General features: G+C 40.6%; 1 protein-coding gene across 1 annotated transcript; it reads left to right on the top strand.

Annotated features, from left to right (window-relative positions):
- Positions 1-399: 399 nt before the first annotated feature.
- LOC131260214 (5-hydroxytryptamine receptor 1A) lies at positions 400-23,820 on the top strand. Its single transcript, XM_058261898.1, has 7 exons — positions 400-744; positions 819-935; positions 13,007-13,079; positions 14,053-14,477; positions 21,468-21,599; positions 22,366-22,491; positions 22,811-23,820. The coding sequence occupies exons 1-7, from the start codon at positions 400-402 to the stop codon at positions 23,321-23,323; spliced, it is 1,731 nt and encodes a 576-aa protein (XP_058117881.1). The 3' UTR covers positions 23,324-23,820.
- The last annotated feature ends 315 nt before the right edge of the window (positions 23,821-24,135 follow it).

The following is a 24,135-nucleotide window of genomic DNA, read 5'->3' as shown; positions in this document are numbered from 1 at the left end:
CATTTAATTTCATTTAATTCATGGGGTTGTTCATAAGAACATGTTCAACATTTTGGGAATAACAAGTCCAGAAATGCTGAGAAAATTTTATAGAAAAGTGTGTGTACGGAATTTATTGCTGTCATGCTTCACAGTACTCTAGTTTGCTCGTTTATCTACTTTTTCGCATGGATATTTAATCATCCTGGAATCTCGTCCATAAATGCGTGGATAAAAGTCAAAACTGCTACGCCATAATTCCATGGAACGAAAAACATCTTTATTGTACGACGGTTAACGTAAGCTTGAACGCGCGCTCTTGCCCAAAGCCGACCTCACGAACATAAAACTAGCTATCATTTATCAACCTCAGAACGTGGCGTTCTGCCCCTTCTCGTTGCAGATAATGTAGCCGTTGTAATGGATCTGAAGGCTGGCAAACATCTAGTAGCACCAGCGATAAATAATATCAGTTGCTCCAACAATCGATTTGCCGGCAACTTCTTCAGCCAGATAGGCCCGTTCGATGTCATCCAGGCGCTGTTCATCGTCCTGCTAACGTTCCTGGTGATCAGTGCGAACCTGATGGTGATACTGGTGATCAATAGCCGCCGCTATGCGCTTTACATACAGCCCCAACCGCGCTACCTGCTGACGTCGCTGGCCCTCAACGATCTGGCCATCGGGCTCCTGATCATACCGTTCAGCGCCCTACCTGCCTTACTCCACTGCTGGCCTTACGGGGAAATCTTCTGCCAAATCCAGGTACGGCCGGCGTCCTGTCTTTACGGCAAATCACCGGCCGGATCTAACTTAGTGCGTTCCCTCCACCGTTACAGGCGTTACTCCGAGGAGCTTTATCACAACAAAGTGCTGTTATACTCGTGTGCATGGCTGTCGACCGATATCTGTGCGTGCTTCATCCTCGGATATATCATAAGCGATCCAGTAAAAAGGTGAGTGTTCAAGCAAGTGCCAGTTTGCACGAACCTCAAGTACCCAACACGCTCCAGTTCGCGCCAAATTGAGCTATCGAATGGTTTATGAAACCGGCCGTAAATATTTACGCTACTCCCAGCCGAAAACTTGACCCTTCGAGGCTCACCAAGCCGTCCTTTTTGATAAATGGCAATAAAAATACAATCAAACAACTCAATAACATACATCCACTTGCCCGTAGGCCTCTGTAAACGTGTGTGTGTGCGTGTCTTTTTTCAGCATGGTTTGTTCCCAAACCGGACACCACAAAGCAATAGGCGCCCATAAATCCTCTGGTGTCCGGCGATTTCATCAGCATTCCGATACCCCGATATCGTTTCCCGGTTGATGATGTAGAATTTATTTTCGTGGCCCCGAGGCGTTCCCTTTGGTTTGTTTTTGCCATACGATCTACGAATGTTGCACTCTTGTATTTATGTGTGTGTTTTGTTTCTCCTCTGCTGCACTTTCGACGATGGCATTCTGCCCAAATAATTTTTTTTTTGGGGGGAAATCATGCAGAGTTTGGTCTTCCCTTTGCTAAAACTTTTCTTATTTCAAACATTTGGAACAGATACCTAAATCCGTAGGTTTGAACGAAATTTTTCCAACATCTGGCATGTACAACTTCTGTTATATAAAATTTGCAAAAAAAAATGTATATATATGGAGGTTTTTGTTTTAAATAAAGCTATAACAATAAAAAAATTGGTTTTTACTTACTAGTTTTAAACTTAAGTAGAACTAAAATTGGTATTAAAATGCCGAACATATTCTAAATCGAACAAATAAACAGCAATTTGGACAGCAAAACATTATTTTTAATATGGAAAAATACGCGTAACAGTTTTTTTAAAAACATAGGTGTGTTCGACACAGCTTCACAGCTTCAATCAACAATAGTGAAACTCAAACGCTATTGCTTATCCTTTAGTATATGTTATAATAATCTTTATAGCCGATTTCATACCAATTTGCCATGATCCGTAGCCAATCATGTTAGACACGCGAGCAAAACAGATTTTCGTGTCCACATAAGTGTGTTGGAAGTAAACGAGAGAAATTGAGTTTGAGTTAACCAAACAACAAACAAACCACGCATAGTAAACGATATTAGTATCGCATTGCGAAACCGAATATCTTCCAATTGGTTGTAAACCAATAATAATAGCGCTAGAAGTTGATGACGTGAAGAAATGAGATTACTTCCCAGAGTTTGTTCCAGTATCCCTTGAATGGCAAAGCACATACGTAAGTGAAAATTGATTGACTTTTCCACTTTCTCGCTTAATCCCATTGATCGGTTAAGTGTGTTGCTGGACGATGCTATTTTTTTGGCTTTCCCGGTTCTGGAAAACCATTCCCGCTTCGTCACAGTAGTCCGAACTGTTCGATCCACCGACGAAATAACCTGAAAATAACATTTTTTTTATCTTTTTAACGTTCGTGAGCAATACCCGATTGGCGCATTCTATTGTTTACAAGAGCAGTGTAACCGAGACTTCATTCGAAGTTGACACTTTTCCTATCGTATAATCAAACAATCAATTGTTGAGACTACCCGGTAGGGCAAACCTTCCGCCAGCGTGACATTCTTTGCCAGCTGGCCGAGGGCATCAACTTTCATCGCGAAACGACCGTGGGCAGTTTTTCCTCCCGAAGGAGCAATCAATTTTTCACACTCGGCAAGCCCTATGTCGTTCGCCTTATCGGTGCCCTTCCCATTTGCCAGTGTCTTTTGCTTCCGGTGCGGGGAAAAGAAGCCACCGACAGAAGTAATTCTCGACCGAAAGCCGAAAGCATCGATAGCAAACCGTGCCTAAAAAAAGAAGATGAAACACATAAACCAGCCGAATGCTATCGCGTTAAATGATGGTGAAACAACATTAAAATTTGATTTACTGACAATCGATTTAGGGCACTGGGACTGTTTGGCAAAAGATGAGCTGAACCACCGAATCAATACGCTCAGTGGAACCGTTACATTATTTGGCTTGATTATACGAGTCCACGAATGTTGGATGAGTGTTTCAATCGTGTTATAATCCAACTCCCTTATTTAACAAATTTTATCATAGTCAATATGTTTTTTAGAAGTTCAATGATTGAACTGAACTAGAAGCTTTTTAGACGCTCAATGAACTGAAAACAATTTGGACAACATTTTAATGTTTTGAAATTTTTAAACTCGACAATTTAGAGAACTTTTCTTTTGCGAAGAATTTGTTTTTACATGTGCTGAATGGTTGTTATAAATGGTAGTAGTCAAGCAGCAACAAATAGAAATAATTATAATTGAAACAACAAAAGATTTTTATATTATTTTGAACGAATTTACTGAAACGGATAAAATATCTTCAGCTTTTACAGCCATCACTATTAAAGAAAAAGCTGTCAAGAAAAGTAGTTGAAATAAATTGCATAAAAAGTTATTTTTACTATTAACTATAGACGCTTCTTACCATTTCCATAAACGTTACAAACCGATTATCAGATACAAAACAGCATCCTTGGTTGGAAATTAGCAGTAACTGATTCAATTTTATACTAAGAGAAAATGCATTAACCATGATTATCATATCACCCTACGGTACGATAAAACCACACCTGAATTTGTAACAGCATCATAGCAGTCCTCCTAGTTCTAGTCCTGCAGTTAGTTTCATGGACGCAAGTTTTGTTGAAGGCAGTGTGCTTGGCGGAAAACTCGACGATTCAATCTGGCAAATTGTGGCAAGCGTTTCGGACCGATAAAATTATCATTTCGAAGCACGTAGCCGCATGATTTGCTGCCGGCAAACGATTATGAAAAGCCAAGAATCTGCAATCCAACGCAGGGGCCTTTGTGGTGGCCCGGGGAGGCACTAATGCGAACAAAATTATTGCAACCGAACGCACACTACATGGGTTCCGAGTACTGGCCCGACGCCGCACTGATAGTGTCGACGTCCGGATTCGGAACCCGCAGCAGCGAAATAAGCTGCGAAACAACTCCGCCCTCTGGTGGCGCTCTTTCCCCTGCAGGGAAAGCGCACTGGCAGGACGTACATTGTGCTTATCAAATGGTCCATTCGGGCGTAGGCGGACGGCTCAGGGGAAAGGATTTATAGATTAATTAAGACAAAACGACAGAGCGGCTAATGCACTTCGCATCATTCGCATCTTACATTCCGCCGGGTTCCAGGGGATGGTTTGCTTTTCGTACGCTCGAAACTCTCGCTGACATTGCTGCTTGTGGTGACAGTTTTACGCCCACCGTTTTTCTTTTGTGCCGCACTTGGGCAAACGGAGGAAGAAAAACTCGTCTGTGCTTGAGCAGGAGTGATGTTCGGAGTCGAATTAAGCATGATGACAATTTCGTGTCTTCATCGTGGTGGTCGAAGCGTGGGCCGGTTGATTTGGGGGGTCGGTCAAAGTTGAAAGTCAAAGACGGTGAAAGGAAAAGTCGCACACAACATTCAGAAGTGTAAGCTAACAGTTCGTGTGAACTTCATAAATCCCTCTCATTCAAGAATCTGTGCCATAACATTAAACTCAATTAGCTATAATTTCTTCAATTCAAGCTAGAACGCAAGCTGTTTTTGTTGAAAGTGTTTCTGCAGCTAGGTTGTATAAGTTATTAGGCTATATAATTGTGAGGAATACACTTTTTTACCTGAGCAAGTTTGCTTGCACATGCTTCAACAATAGTGTACATAACCGCTGGCTCGTTCTATTGTATGAAAAATACGTTTTTTGATCGTAGGTTTGAATTGGAGTTATGTAAGGAACTACACAAATACAAAAATCGATGAAATGAAGAAAAACTAAGGCTAGTAAATTTGCATTAGAAAAGATGAAACCGTTTGAAACTTGCGTGGGATACAAAGAAATAAAACATACAAAGCTTATACAATGTTGTTGGCTAGTCTAATTCAAGTGTAAATGTTTATTGTTATTACTCGCTTTATAGTATGCACCTCTAATCTTGTAAAACATGCAACAATCATTAGCACATATTTTCGAATATGCATCTTTATAATTAATGTAAAATTAGATACTATGCAGCCTTCTATTATTTTTGATATCTTTTTAAATAGTTGAGCAATAGAAAAACAAGAGAAATATTGCATATTTGATCAATTTTCAACAAAAACCTGATGGTTCCAAACATGAAACTTAAAATGTTGCTTGTGTAGGTGCAATTTTGAATATTGCTTCTTAAAAGCTCCTGAAAAAAAAAACAAATTTTGGCACAACTTACCGGAAAAAACGGCTTGTTTTCAAAACACAACTAAAAATACCAAATATTGTTACACTTAAATGTGTAAACACTAAATTCCACATTCCATTTTTATTACTCTGAAAGGTTCGTAAATTGTAATGTAGCAGAACTCAGCTTCTTTCATAGAAGCTAGTTTAGCATGCTTTATCATTTTGTGCTTAGTTTGATACGATTCAAAGAATGCGATTAGGTAATAAAGTTAATACTAGATTTTTTCGAAGAAGCATAAAAAATTTTGTAAAGAATTTTGAAAACCGTGGAACATTAGGTATTTTAAAAGCAGCGCACTGAAACAAAATGTACTTATCCCGTTTCCAAAACGTTCTCATTGAAAATTTCCTAGATAACAAAGTTTGTATACAGAATGGGCTAGTTTTTTCTATAAAAATTTGTACATAGTAAGGAGACTAATTAGCTATTACGTGTAGAGTTATAGAAGGAAGAATTACAAATAAAATGACACAGTTATATGTAACCTCCTATGTCCTTCTAGAAGCCACAATAGCTAAATTAAACAAAAACTAACATGGTATATTGTTAAGAAGAACATTGTACTTTTGCATTGAAACGGTGAAAGGATGTAGGAATGTTTATTCGCCAAAAACATCTCGCGCACCCCAGCTGGTTGCATAATTTGACCCAGTTCATGGGAGAAAATAGGAACCCGAGGCCGAGAAAGTTGTCTCGCTAGTGTATGGTTAAAGTCTTGCTTTTCCAACATTTTCATCCCTGCCCAGCCCAGTTGACCGCATCTGCAGGACTAGTCGGTCGAGTGACGGTCGGCCCCGCTTTTCGATAATCCTTTTCCCGGTGTCGTAGTGACCATGTTACATGGTCCATACACACATTGTAGATAGCCCTACTCCCATAGGTCGACCCCTTTCCCCCCCGGGCGCTGGATGACTGGGTGGTGATGATGACAAATGAAAACGCCTCCCGGTCAGCGAGGTCCGTGTAAACGAGAGACGGTCGAACCTTCAGGCCTCGTCGGGAAGGGGAGCAGAAATCATGCTTTCCGATGGGGCGACCGGGCCAAAACGTGTCCCTATTTGCGCGTGTGATTGTCTACGTTTTGGGTTCGGGGAAACGAACGCCATTCGAACGCTCCCCGGAGCGAGCCCGGCATCGAGGACGCCAACGTGTTCGTGTAGGTGCTGCTGGCAAAGTGTTGACCGGGCAGAAAACCGTCCACGGTTGTAGTCGGTCGTTTTGCCGGACCATTGATCAGGCTCATTCGCCGAAGCAGATAGGATAGGACAGACCGGATGGCAGTCGTACTTTGTTGGCGGATGTGCACGATGGTGCCAAATGTAAACAACGCATTTTCACGTTTTCTGGCACATTTCCGGCCGTACGGAGGAGTTTCCTTTTTATTTAGTTGCTTGCTTTCTCTCGTTCTCTTTCGTTCCATCTTTCAACTGTACGCTCGATTCAATCGCGGAAGGCAACGAGAGGCGCACGCAACCCTTGACTCAAATCGCGGTTGCGTTTCTATGTTTTCGTTTCTCGTATCAGGCAGACAGACAAAAAAGGAATTGCCGACGAATCCCATCGGTTACTGAAACCACTATCGCTTTCCGATCGATCCGTATCAACCCATAAGTGCTGGCGAGGCCTGGTGAGCGCGCCTGACTGGACTTCCGACTTTTGCGTGTGCGAAAAGGGAAATCTAACGAAGCCCAATTCCGTTCCGGGTCCCGTTTGTCTCTTCCACGACACAACCCACTTTTTTTTTGGGTTATTTTAAAGCGATCGTTTTTTGTTTGATTTCATACAATCTCTGCGGGAGGGTAAAAACATGGTGCTAGACAGATCGCAAAATGAAAATACCATAATTCACGAGACTGAGCCGATTGCACCCGAGGCACGGGTGGCACGTGCACGCAGGGAAATCGTCCGCCATGCTGGGAGTGAAAATCAGAAAAGTTGCCCCATTTTTTGTGCGTCCCTCGAATTCATTTCACTCACGGCCATGATTGGCCGGGGCGCGATGAGTAATGAGGGACAACGAGGGTGAGGGTCCATACGGCGTGCGTATGCAGCACATGGAAGGGAACCACAGAACGTCAAAAAGTCGTCGCTGGTCATTCCGTCCGCTCAGGGCCCGCCGGCCAAAAACTATCAATCATAGTTAATGTGAACAATATTGTGCTGATTCGTATTTATCACTATGACACCCGGACAAACGAATGAGTTGTTCGAACGTGTTCCGGTGCTACGATTTTGGATGAATGTCGGGTTTTCTCTCCTTCTCTTCCTTATTTCAATGGCTTTGTCCCATTTCCTACGTCCCGTAGCATCTTTGACACGAATCGGAAGTAGAAAGGTCCTTGAAGCGAAAAACCGTCGGCTGGAAATGTTCGCCTTCGACACCCGGAGATGGCAAGATGAATTGCCCATCATTTGAGGTGTCCCTGTCGCCAGCATCCCCAAGTGTGGGGACTGGGGACGAACCTTGGGCGGCAGTTGCCCGTTACAAAATTTATTAACCTTTAGTCTGAGTGATGACATGAGGCCGCCAAACGTCCGGTAGCGACATACAGGCCGGGGTTTTGGCCAGGAAGTAAGCTTACGCCAATGACTTCCTGCTAGCACGAAAAGGGATTGCCATGCAAAAACTCTTGCAGCGTAGCAGGATGAAACCGGAAGGGTTACGACACGCCAGGGTATGATGGATAGCATGAACGATCAGCGTTGTGGCTCACAACGCCGGCATCCGCCAAAGTGAATTCCTGGTTCTCCGAATTCTGGAGAGTCTTCTTTGGGATGGGTTTATTGGTTCATCCAAAGATTTCACGTGATAAATATGTTTGCCATTAGCAAACCATCCGGAACTGCTTGCATGTGGTTTCTTTTTACACTTATGTTGGAATATTTGAACATTTGTGTTTGTGCACCTATACAGCACAGTATGTATTACTTCACCACAAAGTGTTTCAAACACCGTTCCTTGATAATACATCGTCTTGTACATAATTCCACATATGTTCAAGATTATTTTCTTAGATTATATTGTTTGGATCGGCATTACTTCATTACATTTATCGGCGGTCTCATTGTTTACTACACTTTCTAATATGCTATTTTTAATCCATCTGGTGTAAGTTACTCCCTCCCTATTAGAACTTTTCACTAAAAACTCAGATACCGTAGAAGCACCATACTTGGCGCGGGTCCAAACTTGGCGCACTTTCTAATATTTTCTTCGATATTAGACTATTTCCAAATTATTTCACCCTAGAATATGTAGTCGTATATTTTTTATGTTTGTACAATATATCCGGGTCAAAACATGTTATTGATTTTTTGTTATTGAATGTAAATGTTAATTAAATGAAAAATTCCATCCCACAAGTGCGCCATTTTTTACCCGCGTTAGCAACGCTGCTAAGGAGGGGGTTCGACTGTTTCCAATCATTTATCCACAAAGGAAAAATTATTAGGTTTTTTTTATCAGAAACTGTTAAAACGTAAGTATTTCTAATGAATCGTGGTTATATTCGGTGCTTTTTGAGATTTTTATACTAATTTTGAAGCGAAAATATTTTGCGCCAAGTTTGGCTCACAGTGTTCCTAATTATTCACCGTGGAGAATATGACTGTTCGCACCGCTAGCTATTTTTAAATCATAGAAGGCTTTGATGAATGAGATTATGAAAGTTAGCGATGAGATAGTTTTATTTTCACGAGAGAAGCCAAAGTCCGCTGCAAAAAAAAAGCTAAATTGTTTTTTAAATTGCTGTTGAACACAATAGACAACAATAGAAACACTATTGTTTTAAGTTGAATTTTGAATAAAGCTGTTCAATTCGATGAACTACATCCATTTTATTTTAAGTGCGCCAAGTTTGGAACACATCGCGCATTGAACATTGCAAAAACCATGCGCCAAGTTAGGAACATAATGTGCCACACAAAGAGTTTCTGAAACTTGAAGAAATATCAATTTAAGAGTTCCTCACTTATTTTTCTTATATTCTATGGTAGTTAGGCTAGCACTGTGCAAAACGTAGTATGATTTGACCGAACATTGATTTGGTTATTCAACTTTTTATGCAGAATTTCCTTAACTGCGCCAAATATGTTTGAAATGAAATGGAGTATTTGATTTCCATCCGTATTTTACGATAATCGATTTTTGGCAGTCAGTTTACAATCGTTCGGTCTGTGTTTTGGACTACCTACAATAGCATACTTTCTTTGTCACACTTAGTTGTAAAGACCTGCATTAAAAAACTGCATTAAATCCGTTTATCTTGACTTATAAACTTTTAAATTGTTCCATCTCGAATTTCGTAATTTGCATCTAAGCAACACGTCTATTGCGATGAAAATTGAAAGTATCAAAGTAACCTATCTCCTAAGACATTTTTAATGTATTGTTGTAAATAGTTTCACTGGAACAAGTTTTGGCCTTTTCTAAACAATTTTTAGTTTTTAAATTAAATCATTACTTTTGGGAATGGAAACAAAGGATAATTCGAAGCAAAGTGAGCAAGCCGCTGATATAAAAATACTTGATGTTGCTATTGTAGGTGCAGGAATTTCGGGATTGGTGGCTGCTAAAATCATTTCCGAAAAACAATGCGGAATCAGTATGAAAATTTTCGAAAAAACCAATCAACCCGGCGGTCAACTTGGAGGGTTAAAATCTCGTTGGATCACGTCCGATCAATACCATGCCGCAATGCTGTGCCGCGAGCTCCGTATTCCACTTAGCCCGATGAAGAATGCAGCACAGTCTTTGAATGCTTCTGAAGTGCGCCGATTAGATATCGGTCCTTTCGATTGTAATAACTCCAAATGCAAGGGCTTCATTCCTTCGTTACGCCGAGTTTTGGCTCGATTCGAATCGTTCCGGTTTATGGCAAAATTAGAATGTCTTGGTTTACAACAGAAAATAACTTGGAATCCGTCAAATATGGATAAATACCTGTGCGACATGCTGTTGTTCGAGAAATCCCGGCAGTTTTTTCGCTTCCTAATCAAAATCGGAACCGGCTTCTACCCGGCTGAGCTGACTGTGTCCGAGTGTCTACAGCTGATACGTTCGATGTCATCGTTGAGACAACTTTACGAAATGTTAACGTTACAACAGGAGGATCACCTGTATCCAACTGGGTGCCCGAACTGGGAAATACTCGTCGAGCGACTGGTGGCAAAGATTGACCATGGAACTGTAAACTACTCCACCAACATTGTAAAGATCGAACTACCCGCAGATGTTCAAGATCGAGTTGTATCACTTTTTGATACATCTGGAAGATGCTGGCGCGCGCGATATGTCATTCTAGCGATGTCTTGTTTGGATCTAATATGCATTGACATCCAGCCCGCTCAACCTCACTACTTCACCGAGCCGAATTCGCTCCTGGGAATATGGTGCGAGACCTCCTTTACACTGCTCTATCCAGCGCCATCTTGGCAAGAACATGGATACACTGGCAGCCTGTTCCTTCCCGGTCGGAACCTAATATGCTTCCAAACGGGGCCAGCTCAACTGTCTGGCAGCTTTTTCTCGCCACTGCGCGGTCAAATCGATGACACCGAGCGACATCGTATACGCGAACAAATCCTGCGACTGCTTGAGAATAATTTCCGTTGTCGAACGCTACTGAAACCTCTTGAATGCCAACTCGAAATTAACCCCATACCGTTTTACTTTGATGTGTATCCGACGTTCGCACGCTGCTTAATCTTTGGCTCTACCAACGTCAGCTGCTGGTACCGAGGGTTCATCAATGGCTCGGTTCAGGGTGGTATGTGTTAGACATTTCGATGTCACAAAAGTTTGCGGCTGGTCTTTTCTAATTAAATGTTCAATCACTCGTTTGCAGGAATACGTGCCGCAACCTTGGCACTACAGGAACTGCGTCCGCAGACCATCACCTTTGAGGATGTGACCGATATGCAATGCATTCATTTCAAATATTTCAAGCAACCATCACTCTGGGCCAACCTGTGGTATTCACTGAACCTCGCCAGTGGCGCACGATTCGCTCTCAGAAGTGGAGTGCTTTTGTTAACCATTGCGGTTTGTCGAAGTATTGTCAACCTTTTTAACGATTTGCCTGAGTTGGCTGGGCTGTGAAAATTGTTTACGTTGAAAAAACAAAACGTGTAGTTTTTAAATTGTTTATAAACTACTTATATTAAATCAAACAATATCAGACCTTAACCGTTGAGTTGCTTGTTCGTAAACGTCTTATTAGAATTCATTTCCCTAAATCATCCTAATTGAACTTCAATTCAATTTTCATTTGGATAAGAGAAACGTCATCGTTCTAAAACAGTCACAAAACCGTTCCCAAGCGGCAATACTACCTTTTAAGCATTTATCCCAGCATCTGTCCACAAATCATACCCTGTCGGCCTTGGTTTGGGTTTCAATTCAACTGAAATGAACCCGTCCGGTCACCTTTTACCTGTAACTAAATCTGTCGTCCTTTGACGGACCCAGCCTGTTCCAATTTGCAGACGTAACACGCCATCCCTAGGTGCACAAAATTGAACCACTCATCGAACTTAGAGAAGGTGTTCAATATTACTCCCCTTTGCAGTGGCCATTTCCCGAGCTACATAATAGGTCTTGATGGGGTAGGGCGAGAAATCAGGCATGTCCAGTTAAAGCGTTTCACTGTTGCCGTCTGAGTGAGAACAACGGCCACATGGAGAGGTTTCAAATCAATGGTGGCGCAATATTGTCAATGGGTTTCCCGATTCATCGATCTAGGACAAAATCACTGCGGTTTACCGGTAATGCTCAATTTGTCGTGAGCTTGGTGTAATTTACGGCGATAGGTTTGCCGTTGCTACGGTGTGTCGTGCAAGAACGTTCCTAGCGACAATTTCCGCCACCTGAATTGTTTCGATGTTGTACAAGTGCGAACGATGCACTCTAAACTCAAAGGTGGGTTTTAATCAAACATGAATTGGTTCGGTCATCAGTCGAAACGTTTCTCTTACCTAATTTGACTTAACTACAGGCTAGTTAGGAGATAAATGGCGTGCATTTCTATTTGTTGTTCGTTCGAGTCCACATGGTAAAAAATTTATAGGAAAATATAACTTGCTGAATTAAAAACGTTGTCTAAAATGAAGCATCGTATCTCCTGTTGTTTTTTTATATTTTTTGATCTTCTATTTTTTGGACAACAAATACCTGCCACATTGCAATGGTTTGTTTCAGATTTCAAACCCATCAAATCTGTTACCACAAATTTTCATCAATTTCTTTGTACTTAACCAGAGATGTGACAATTCCTTTTTGATTCACTCCAGCGCAGTAACGTGGTCACAGTTCAATTGGCATTGCAAACAATTCGGCTGACTGTAGCATAGCAGCATTTTCTCTGTTTACTATCAGATTCATTTTTTCCACGTCTCATCTATGAATAAGCTTAAATATTCACCTTAAAAGAATCAAAGTGAAAAATACATTTTAATTACATAAAAGCATTAATTACAACGGTTTTTATTTTGCATTGTTTGACCCAAAAGAACCAGAAACAGAAAGGGCCAAAATAATTCCGTAAAAACCATGCGAATCCCTTTCGAGCCGATCAAATATTCAACGTGACCCTACACGTAACGAGATTAAACAATGCTGAAACACTGGAAGCGTCGTAGAATATTTGGGGCTCCGGGTTCTTTTTCTCTATTTAGACAAAAAATGTTTCCGCAGTATGGAAAAACTTCCATCTAAACATAGGATGTCAAAAATGTTTTGTGCAAAAAGCATAATTGACTTTTTATCACAATGTTTCTATCGTTGTTGTTTTTCAGGGCTGTGTTGCGGTTTTAAGCGTTACATGGATATTATGTTTGACCTGCTTTGGAATGTTGGTTCTTCCTAAAGGTGAGTAAAAGATTAGATATATTGGGTAACATTTGGTCAAACTGTAAATCGATCTATTTCATTCCACCTTTTTTATTTAATGTACATAAAATCCATCTGTTCTATTTTTACAAATCATTATAATACTAAATTGTTTGATGAAATATCGTATTCTATTTGAATATAAATCTTGAATTGATATCAATTTATTTTATCAGCTTTTTTGACGTTAAGATGTGAAAGAGTTGTAATAATACAAGAGTGGGGCACAACTGGTTTACAAGCCATATAAGGCCCTGAAGGATGAAAAACTCTGTTTAATTAAATTTTGGTTTGCACCAATTTAATTTTTTACACTATTTCGAACATGCCAAAATCTTTTTGAACATGAAATGACAAAAACAGTTTTGATTTTTTTTTCTGAAAGTATTTTCAAAAATGATTGATACTTACGGTCTTTTTGCATCCTGGCTTTATGCTTTGATATGATAACAAATTGATGAAAAATTGCTTTTTTGATTATTCTATCACTCTCTCTAACTTATGAAAACTTTTTTAACACATGCTTGAGCTCTTTCACTGTATTTATTATAGGCTCCCAATTTTTAATACGCATTTTCAAGTATTTTGAAACAGTTTGCTACGCACGCTGAATGTGTATTGAAAAAATTTGCATGGTTCGTATGAGTATCAATTGAGATTGTGCATTTGATAGTGTGCACGGATAAATTATTATAATTAATGTTACTCGAAACGCGAAACAATTTAATGAAGCGGAGTAGGTCAACATTACGAGGGCCTAGATGGGCAAGAAGGGTCTGAGTTGAGTCTTCAAAGTGCCTCCTAGGATTTCAACAATCCTGTGTATTTACTCACACTATGCTGTCGACAGAAACACCCGCAAAATACTCATGCATAGATGTAGCCCAGCGTGCGTCGAAAGCCACTCCGATAGTGATTAACGAATGTGCGCATATAAATTTATCATTATTAGGTTATTACTTCAACAAAACCGGCCTACTGGCGTGCGAGCCGTTCTACAGTAAATCATCCTACCGGATCCTGTCCAGCTGTGCGCTCTACTTTCCCACCACGATGGTCCTGATGTACTGCTACGGGTCGAGTTTCCACGCGAATCGATACCGTCTGGCGACACCGAGCGCCACCTCCCTGTCACTGCACGCCTCGGCCAATGGGGGCAATGGCAACGCCGCCACCGGACACGCCACCGGAGCCTCGGCCGATGGCGGCAGAGACGGCGGGGGGCACGGAGGCCGGGGCAACGGAGATACCATCGAGACGCTGGCCGGGACGACACTGACGGCTAATGGTTCCGGTCTGGAGCACCACTCTTGCGATGGGAATACGCTCACGGGAATCACCGCTGTTACGCCGATGTCGGTGTCCTTCTCCGACAAGGTAAGCCATCCTGCCCCAACCCGCTTCTCAGATAAACATTAACTTTTATGCGATACTTGCCGGCAGATACTTTTTATACTTTTTCCCTGTTTCAAAATGAATCGTCACACGCAGACGGTTGAACTTGGAATGTCTTAACTCTTGCAATCCCTTGCCTTTCACACACTATTTGGCAAACCGTCTTTGCTCGTTACTAGAACTATCAAAATGCTATCAAAAACTCCCTGGCTGGAAGTGAGATATTGATCAGAATTTGGACGATTGTACAAAAAGAACATCGATTCTATACTACTCAACCAAACGTCAAAAATTGTTTATTTATAAGCGTTTGTTCACCCTTCAAAACAAATTAGGCATTGTATTGGAACTGTAATAAGAAAAATATAGAATCAGTGTAATTTCATTTTTTATTCGTATTATTTAATAGATATTAACAAGTTATCCACAGCTATGCCATGTTATTGCAATTAACTAGCATAATGTGTTTGGAATTCAAATTTTCAGAATTTATAACATTCAAGTGTAACGAACATGATTGCGAAATAGTGTCCTTCCTATTGCCATTTTAGCTTTAAACGATTGGCGATTCCAAAAGTACCTAACGAATGATAACATGGCAGAAAACGTGAAAGTAATTAGCAGCTCCGATAATGCCGATCATTATGTAAATCCTATCTCATTACCGTGCGGTGAAAATCCTACCGCCGATTTTGTTTGGCTTCCACCAAACCATATGTTGTGAACAAACAAATGTCACGACATAATAGGCATTTATCATGGACGAATTAGGAGTTTTAATATTTCAGAATCGCTGTGACAATTGCATGTCGCCTTGCTCGGGAATCGCAGAACGTTGTGATTTTCCGTTCCACGCCACTGTTATGACTTTTTACAATTTGTGGATTCATGGGAAGCCAATTGTTCGTTTTTAGCTTCAATGTCTAATCATATCTTATTTGTTAAACAATTTTAGTAGCTGAGAAAAATAAAGTATACACAGCTTTTAAGACCTGATTTAAATTCAGTCTTATTTGATTTTTTTAGAAAATTCGTTTTCGGGTGAATGTAAAATTAAGATACAGCTAATTGTTTATAAACGTTCTGTAGAAAATAATAATTTTCATATTTGTTAAACAAAACATATATAAAATATTGCTTATGGGCTCATGCCCATTTTACTGTCCATGCGTACAGTACGCTGCAGCTTCATCGAACCGTGACGTCTTGGACATTAAAGTTCAGCCTGGGTTGTAATTGAAACCACACTAATGAGTATCGCACAAATTATCCACGGTTTAGATAATGAACCGTAACAGCTTTACCGGAAACGGACGGACTTACTAGCGGTGTGCAATCATTAATGCAAGGGAAATGAAAGCGGTTTGATTTATGCTTGACAGAAATTGTAGGGATCGCACGATCGCAAGATTCAATTATCAACGGTTAAGACTGTGGTTGGCATCTCATTAAATTGCAGGATATTCACAATTGTCACGTTACAGCAAACAATAGATTTTCAAACACTTTATTTAGAATTTTGATTATTAACATGGTTCAAAGAATTTTTTTCTGGGTTTTGAGGGAAAATCTCAAATCCATTAATTCATTTAAATCTATTTTGATTATTTAAATCAAAACGTGTTATTACACATTATTGTTTTATTAAAATATTCGACAAACCTTTCTTTTGATACCGGAACAATCTGTGAGACAGAATAATGTTGACTCACGGAATTTTACTAGCAACATTTTTCAACAATATTACTGAATTTAGTTATTTATGTTGGATAAAGAAAGTATACTCCATCAACAGCGCAATTGTCACGATCCTTTTGATTCTATTATTTTTAAAACGAGAGAATACTGTAATTGTAGAATTAATTAGAACTATCACTATCTTCTCAATACTTGACAAATACATGTAAACCCAAAAATTTGAGAACTAGTGATATTTAAATTTCAAACTTTCTTTCATTTCTAAATTTAATTTTCGCTTATACTACTTATTACTTGAAAGAAATTAAAAAAAATAACACAGTTTAATTAATATTGTGTAAGAAAAAAGAACAACCCTGATTCAAAATTGTGATCTTAAGTTGCCTAATCTAGGAACAACTTTGACTAACAACATAATAATAACCCTCATGATCATTTATAAACATGAATATTTTGATTTTCTCAGCTAAAGAATTTAAGGTGAACTTGTGAATGAAAAACAACTGCATTTACTTTCCTGCATTCATTTACTTAAAATAAATGGAAGTCCCCCAATCATTTGTCGTTGATTTCCTTTTGCAGTCACTGGTTTGTTTTTTGCTCTTATCATACCCACCATTTCTATGGCAAATGAGCGAAATGTATGTAAAACAATAACTCATCACCACTGGTAACGCCCGTTTCTGAGCTCTCAATTACGAATTGATGATCAATTGCATTATTACCGCACCATCCCGCACTGTTTTTCATTGTTTTCATTGCAAAACACGAAGCCAGAACGTTCAGCGTCACTAATGGGCTTCGATATATTTTACGACAGCTTTTCCATTCTAAATAGCATATTTACTGGATGGTAATAAATTTATTAACTTATACGCCACCCAGCAGGAAACTGTACGGCGGAAACATTTCCCGATTTTGTCTCCACACTTCCGGGGCAAAATGGAACACGGTGACGTTCCCTTCGGTTGCCATCGTAGGTTGCGCACTTTTGGGTTTGTTTTTTCTTCGATATCAGTCGAGCTTGAAAGTGAAGTGTTCTTAAATATTCAAAGACCACAAATTTATTCATGTGCGAGAAGAACAAGACCCACTCTCGGGCACCATGCCGCTAGCCTACCAACTACTTACCTTGCCAGCCGACTCTTAGCGAAACCGTGAAGTGCGGCACATTTTGCTCGAAATTACTTGCCCCGCTCTGGATCTTTCCCGATGACGTGTGCTCTCGACGATGGTAAGCTATAAGACAGAGATTCGTTGCGTCGGACTGGCCGGCCATTTCGCTTTTTGGCATCCCGGCAATCCTGATGGGCTGGAGCGCGAGATTCGTTTTTGCTGCCCTGCATCGAATTCTCGTGGCAATATTGAAACGAACCAAAAACAAAAAAAAAAAACAACTGTCCTTTCCTAACGAACAACACCACACACACCGTCTGACCGACATCGCTCCTTCGCACCATGCTGAGCACGCAGGCAGCCACGCAGATTGAACGACGCATTGGCGGCGAAACAAAAAATAAAATGGCAACAACAAAAAACTAATGGCTTTTGAATATTTCTGAACAAGGCCTTCTGTCTCTCGAGGCTTCGAGTCTCCACTGCCGCTCGGTTAGTCTTTTCCAGGTCAAACATCCAAGGGGCCGCCCGAGTAGGTTCTGTTGGTGATGTATTTGAACCTCATTCTTATCAATGGAACGTTTGAGAGAGGCGGAAGACCGCCCTGACTGGCTGGTCCGAGTTGGGTTTTCAACGGCCAACGTCGTGTGTCTGCTTTCTGCCACTACCTCCGAATGGTGGCGGAACGGTCGTCGAAAAGGAAAGCCGGGAGTCGACAAAGTTCCGGGCTGGAATCACGGGGTGTCCTATTTCTCCACCGATGGTGTGGATAGTCGACCCAGGCGGACAGCGGCTCAACTTGTGCGGTTCGATGCAATTCTCCTCCGCTGGCTATTGTGCGTCCGAGGAACAACTTTTGGTGCGCATCGTGCTACGAACCAAGTATAACGTTGCTCTTCCTGTGAGCTGTCGACAGATTCACAGGATGGCGTGCAACCAAACAACAGTATGCAATAATCGACTTTTGATTGCTGCTGCCATTCGGAAGCCGTACAGCCGGCAAGCTAAGTCCTTTCCACTGCACATCACACACAACCATACCAAGAGCTCTCTTAAGAGAAGAATATTCTAAAATATATTTTTTACCATCGGAAAGACAAATAACTTTTGGGTCAGAAAAATTAAGCCGAAACAATTCAGAAAGGTACTCGTGACATAAATAAATGCTTCATTTTGGTTTACTTGAGACACGAATTTTTCAAAAACAATAGAATAGCTGCAGCAAATGCAATGAAACGGTATTTAGTTTAATTATCTCTGTATTGTTTTTAGATATTCACTTACTTATGATGTAACTCTGTTAGTGCATGCGTTAAAGAAAAAATTGAAGTGATTTGACTGGATGATTTTTATTGACCAACCATAAATGCGCGAGGTTTTTAAAGAAAGAATAGCTTCGACTTTAAAGAGCTTAGACTTTCTTCTTCTTGGCGTAACGACCTCTTTGGTCATGCCTGCCCGTTAAGGACTTACGAGACTTGTTTCCTTGTTGTACGTGGATAGTCAGTCCTCTCGTACAGGGGAGGGTCCGGTCTCGGTTGGGATTCGAACCCACGCCGTCGAGGTGGTGAGCCCCGGCGCTCATGGGCCGATTTTCTAACCGGCGCTACCGCTCGGCTGTCGCGGAGCTTAGACTTTATAATCAGTAAAAGTGTCGATTAGATCCTGTAGTAATAAAAAACAAAATAAAAAACGACATAATTGAATAATATTGTATACTTATGTTTGTTTTCATCGTTTGGCATAAAAAATTAATTAACTTAGGAGGTTACTATCCTTTTTCCTTTTGTCTACGTAGATAGTCAGTCCTCTCAAACAGGGGATGGTGATGACGAGGATGCAAACAACGACCATTGCATAATTGATGTTTAAATGTTTTAAAAAAACCAGGGAGAACTACATGTATCTGTGACTATGAGTTTTAACAAGAGAATTGTTAAAACCGAGGACGATTACAAATGAAATATTTTTCACAAATATTGAACAATTCATCTGAGAGGTTGTTATAAGCGATAATATTCAGTACCAAACAATGCATGTATATTTATCAATTGGAGATTTTTATAAACATTCAAAATCATATTTAAAATATGTATAAAACAGTCCTGTTCTTGTTCATCGAAAATCTAACTCGATTGAAATCCAGTAAACCAATTTGTGCACACTATCGGCACGCTATTCACACCGTTCGGATTCATACAGCACACAGTAAGCTATACTCGAGCCTTGTGACTAATTATTTTTCATTAGTAAATTAGTTTTCTAACTGTGCCGATAATATTTTCCTTTACGCCAGCTATTTTCCGAAACCTGGTAGTGGAAATGCTAGCCTTCAGTCAGAGAGTCGGATAGCAAACCCCCCTTACCGCGATGGGTCCTTCGAACCGCAGAAAAAGGGCTAACGTTCCACCAGGAGACAATCCTACCCTTTCCATTCTCTCTCGGGCCCTGATGTGCCAGGTACCTTCATGTTCCCACTGGGAATACACCCTTTTCATGCACGTGCGGGACAAAAAGTGGCTCCAAGGGAGCGAACCGTTGGAATGACAGTTCACCAACGACATAACAAACGCGTCGTTTAGCTTCGGTGCAACGCACATCGAAGATAATTTATGCAATGTTGGTTCATTGGCTTTTAACGCTACCCAATTGCAACGTTACACTCCGGAGTTGCATGAAACCTGGTGCTGGGCAGAGTATCTGATAAGTTGTAGCTAATGGGTAATGGTCTGACGTAATAGTGGAAAACAACACGGTCTGCAGGTAAATTGAAATATAAAGTTTAAGCTTTTTATCTGCAAATGATGTTGAAGTGTGTTGTTGTTTGTTGATATTAATCGTTTTATCGTTACGCTGATGTAAGAGCAGTCCAAGAGGAGATATAAATCGTTTATGAAACACGACAAAATAAATAGGATTAGTAGTAGATGCCACATAGGCTAACATTAAATATTTGCTAAATGTTAATTTTTTAAGAAATATTTTCAAAAAAATTCTAGACGAATATTTTGACGCTTAATCATTATTATATAGGCTGGCCCAGGTTTTCGTCGACCTCGGTTTACGTCGTTCGATAAATCAATGTAAACTAGTTTATACTAATGTGTTTTGTTCTTTACTCATACGAGTCAATACATTTGTATGACAGAAGATTCGAACATGGACTAATAAACAAGTGGTGCAGGTTTCAAGCTTCAGATTACTATGCTCAATCAACAATCTACTTCAATTGAAGCATTGAATGTATTATTGTAAACCTATGCGGCATGGAAACCAACGAAATAAAACGGATTGTAAAACGATTGATGGCTATTGATTTGATGGCATAGCACGCAAACTTTGTTTCTTTAATTTTAATTTCTTACTAAAGTTAATGATAATACGAATAAAACACTATCCTGTTGGATGGATGAGCAGTCTATTGATACCACACTCACTTCAACCTAAGCAAGTGTTATCAAAAGCGCTATTTTTCTGTATCCTTTCAAGCGATCTGGGAGGATATGTGAAATCGTTCAATCGAGCATGTCGAAAGCAATATTTATTGCTTGCTCACACCTATCCCGATTTTGCCAGACGTCGTTATGGTGGACGACCTCGAACGTTTCTCATACAAACAAGTTCGTGTATCGTCCTCGCGGGTGAACATGATTCAATTCGAGACCGCACACAAAACGTATTGCACAATGGCTCCCATATTCTTCTTACACTTTTCCTCCCTTCAGGTCCGATGCGCGGAGTGACTGGGATTTTTGGAGAAATTTATGAATCCTGCCGTCATAAATAAACATCCACGTTGCGAGAAGGAGGCGCGGGGCATTAGAATTGGAGATGAACCATAATTCCGCCCTTTCGGCGGTGACAAATGTTATGTTGGAATTGTTGCGTACGGTGTGAAACTGTGTTCTTGTGATATTTTCACTCGTGTGTTGTTAGTTTTTGTTTTCTTACTCTCCCTCTTCCTATATTGCTTCGGTCCGGTTAAGCTTTGTTATTTTATTAAAACCAACCAACCAACCAACGAACGACCAATTCGAAACTTTTCGCAACTCACCTTATCGGTTTCAACATAAATGTTTAATGAATTACTCCACATGTATCACTCTGGCAGATTTTCAGTACCAAACAATGCTCACCTTTTTTCCTTTACGTTTACAGTTTATTGTAGACGACGACAGAAGGATACATGGCTCGACGTCGCGGACGATGGCAGCAATATCATTAGGTTTTATAGTCATAATCACACCCTGGACGATACAGGAGATAGTGGCCACGTGTACTGGTTCGAAGGTGAGTGATGAGGCAGATTTGTTTGCATGTTTGATGGACATAAACGATGGTTCTTCACTCTTCTTCTTCGCTCTTAATTTAATATTTATTTGGTTTGCTCCATCCCTTCTTTTGCGAATTTCTACAAAATTGCTCAATCACACAAAAGTTGAACAACAAAATATAGATAACTTTTTTCCTGAAACGTCCTAACTGCATATATTCTTGTAAACTTAAACGAAATTCAAGTTTAGTTAGCTTACGTGAAACATACATATTTGCCAATAGTGCGAAGTATCTAGTTAAATGTTTAACTAATTTTATTTATTACCACTACGACACCAGAAACTGCGACGAGTCATTGAAAAGCACACTCCTCATATGTTTACCTTTGAACTTGCAAATACGCTCGAATGTGCAGACACCGTTGGAACGGTTAAAATTTGCATAGCGCCACATGAAATCGATCCGTTAATGTGGAAACCAGAAATCAACGAGGTGAAAACTATGCACACTCATTCACACACCATTTCGCTTCGGGTGAATGGACCCGAATAGTTTGAACCGAAAATCATAAAACATCCCGTGGAAAGCATGTAGCTTAGAGTGTCTTTGATGAGAGCACACCCTTCTTGATAACAACCTGCTTTTTACTTCAGGGTAGGAGTGGTGGGGAGCGAAAAGAAAAACACCCCGCTGGGCTATGGGAACTTGCTTTCATGTTCGATGGTCCGATCATAACGAAGATGGGATCTCGTATAAAATGTGAAATCTTCTTTCGTTACAGATACCACCATCAATCGATTTTTGTGTCACTTGGGTAGCTTTAAGCAGTAGTTTTTGGAATCCTTTTCTGTACTGGCTGCTGAACGCGAGGTTTCGAAAGATTTGCAAGGAGCTCTTCAGTTCGAAGGTAAGTCACCTAGAAACCATTATCGAGCGAATAAGAATGAACACGTAAGGCTTGCACATACACAAATTACAAATCATTTTACAGTTTAACGCTGTTGATTTTCCACCGAATTCGTGAATTCCATTCTTGATGGATAGTTTGATTATCATACAAGAAAAAAATCCATGATGCTTTTGAATACAATATAATAAATTGCATGAATCAAAGGAAAAAAACCGTTTACCGGTATAACATGAAAAAATATCAATTTCAACTTTCATGAGAACTGAGACTTTACGGTAATTTCAAAAATCCACTATTATGCGTATCTCTTACAAAGTGCACTGACAGCCAAAGCTCACCGGAGGAAAAGTGTAGCATCAGCTTAGATTACGATCACCGCCTCACAACACTGCCATTACCGCCGGGACCACCTCCGGCCAGCATCTGCCGCTCGGCCAACCACACTCCCCGGCCGGACGTCGAGTGCTCCGAGAAATACTGGGGCGACATCCTGGAGCGCACCTTCAGTACCGGCAGCATCAACACGCTGCATCGGATCGGGTCGAGCCCTGCGATGCCCTTTCCCAACTGTCCGCCGGATCACCAGATGCAGCAGCAATACCAATGCGAAGCACACCAACATCTGATGCGGAACGCCAGCAATACGAGCATCGGCTGCCGGGACCAGCGTCCGACGGTCCTGGTGGCGCAGAGTACCGACTTTCGGGCGCTCTACTCGGCAGGATCCGATCCACAGGTTTGCGATCATGAGCTGCACGACATCAACTGCGCCAAGAACAAGGCGTTCTTCCGTGGCTTTAACCTGCACCAGGGACTGCCGGATATCTAGTATTTTCGGGGTTCGTGGTCAACTCGGGTATGCACACACCGGTGGATTACAGGGCTTCCTGTTGGTGGTCGCGTTCGACAGCACTGGTTCCAGAGCTACGCAATGTTTTTCAACTCGTTTCCTTTTCGAAAAAATTGAATTCTCTATCAGTTTGGTTAGGTTCGTGAGGTTTTTATATTTTAAGTAGGTGTAAAACATTAACATTTTCTAGTCCCAAGGCACCTTTTCTAAATTTCTTTTGAATGTATAGAAAATTACTTTTCTTCATCATCATTTGATGCGATACCGAATGAGCGACAGAAAAAATCGGATAACAACGTGCCAACTTAAAAGAAATAAAAAGCGAGAAAAAGAAATCCCCAGCCCACGTGCTTGGTAAGTGTATTGTAATAGTTAACGATAGCATAATGTGTTCGATCATCATGCCACCATGGTTAGTAGGCGAGAGGGGCGGTAAAACCATTTAGAGGGTAGACAATACGACATAATTTCACTTATAAAAATCACTGGTAGCAATCCGGTAGTTAAGCGCAAGAGCGGACAACAACTCGAAAACGTTAAGAGTAAATAATTTAACAAACTTTTGTACGAAATAAAGTAAGTTGATAACAGACGAATAGAACGGGGTTTTACTTGATGTTTGATCAATACATACGCTGTTACATGGTAACAAAAGGTAAGATTTACAATGAGAACAATGCAAGAATTGAACGAGGATTTGGTCGAGCCGTTACTTTGTTTGCGGACAATACCGATGAGGTTCCCAATAAGCCGATGAAAAAACAAGAATGTGAGACAATGGAATCGTTTGA

Source organism: Anopheles coustani, chromosome 3 (assembly GCF_943734705.1).
Source record: "Anopheles coustani chromosome 3, idAnoCousDA_361_x.2, whole genome shotgun sequence".
NCBI classification, from domain to species: domain Eukaryota; kingdom Metazoa; phylum Arthropoda; class Insecta; order Diptera; family Culicidae; genus Anopheles; species Anopheles coustani.
This window is presented reverse-complemented; position numbering and strand designations above follow the sequence as displayed.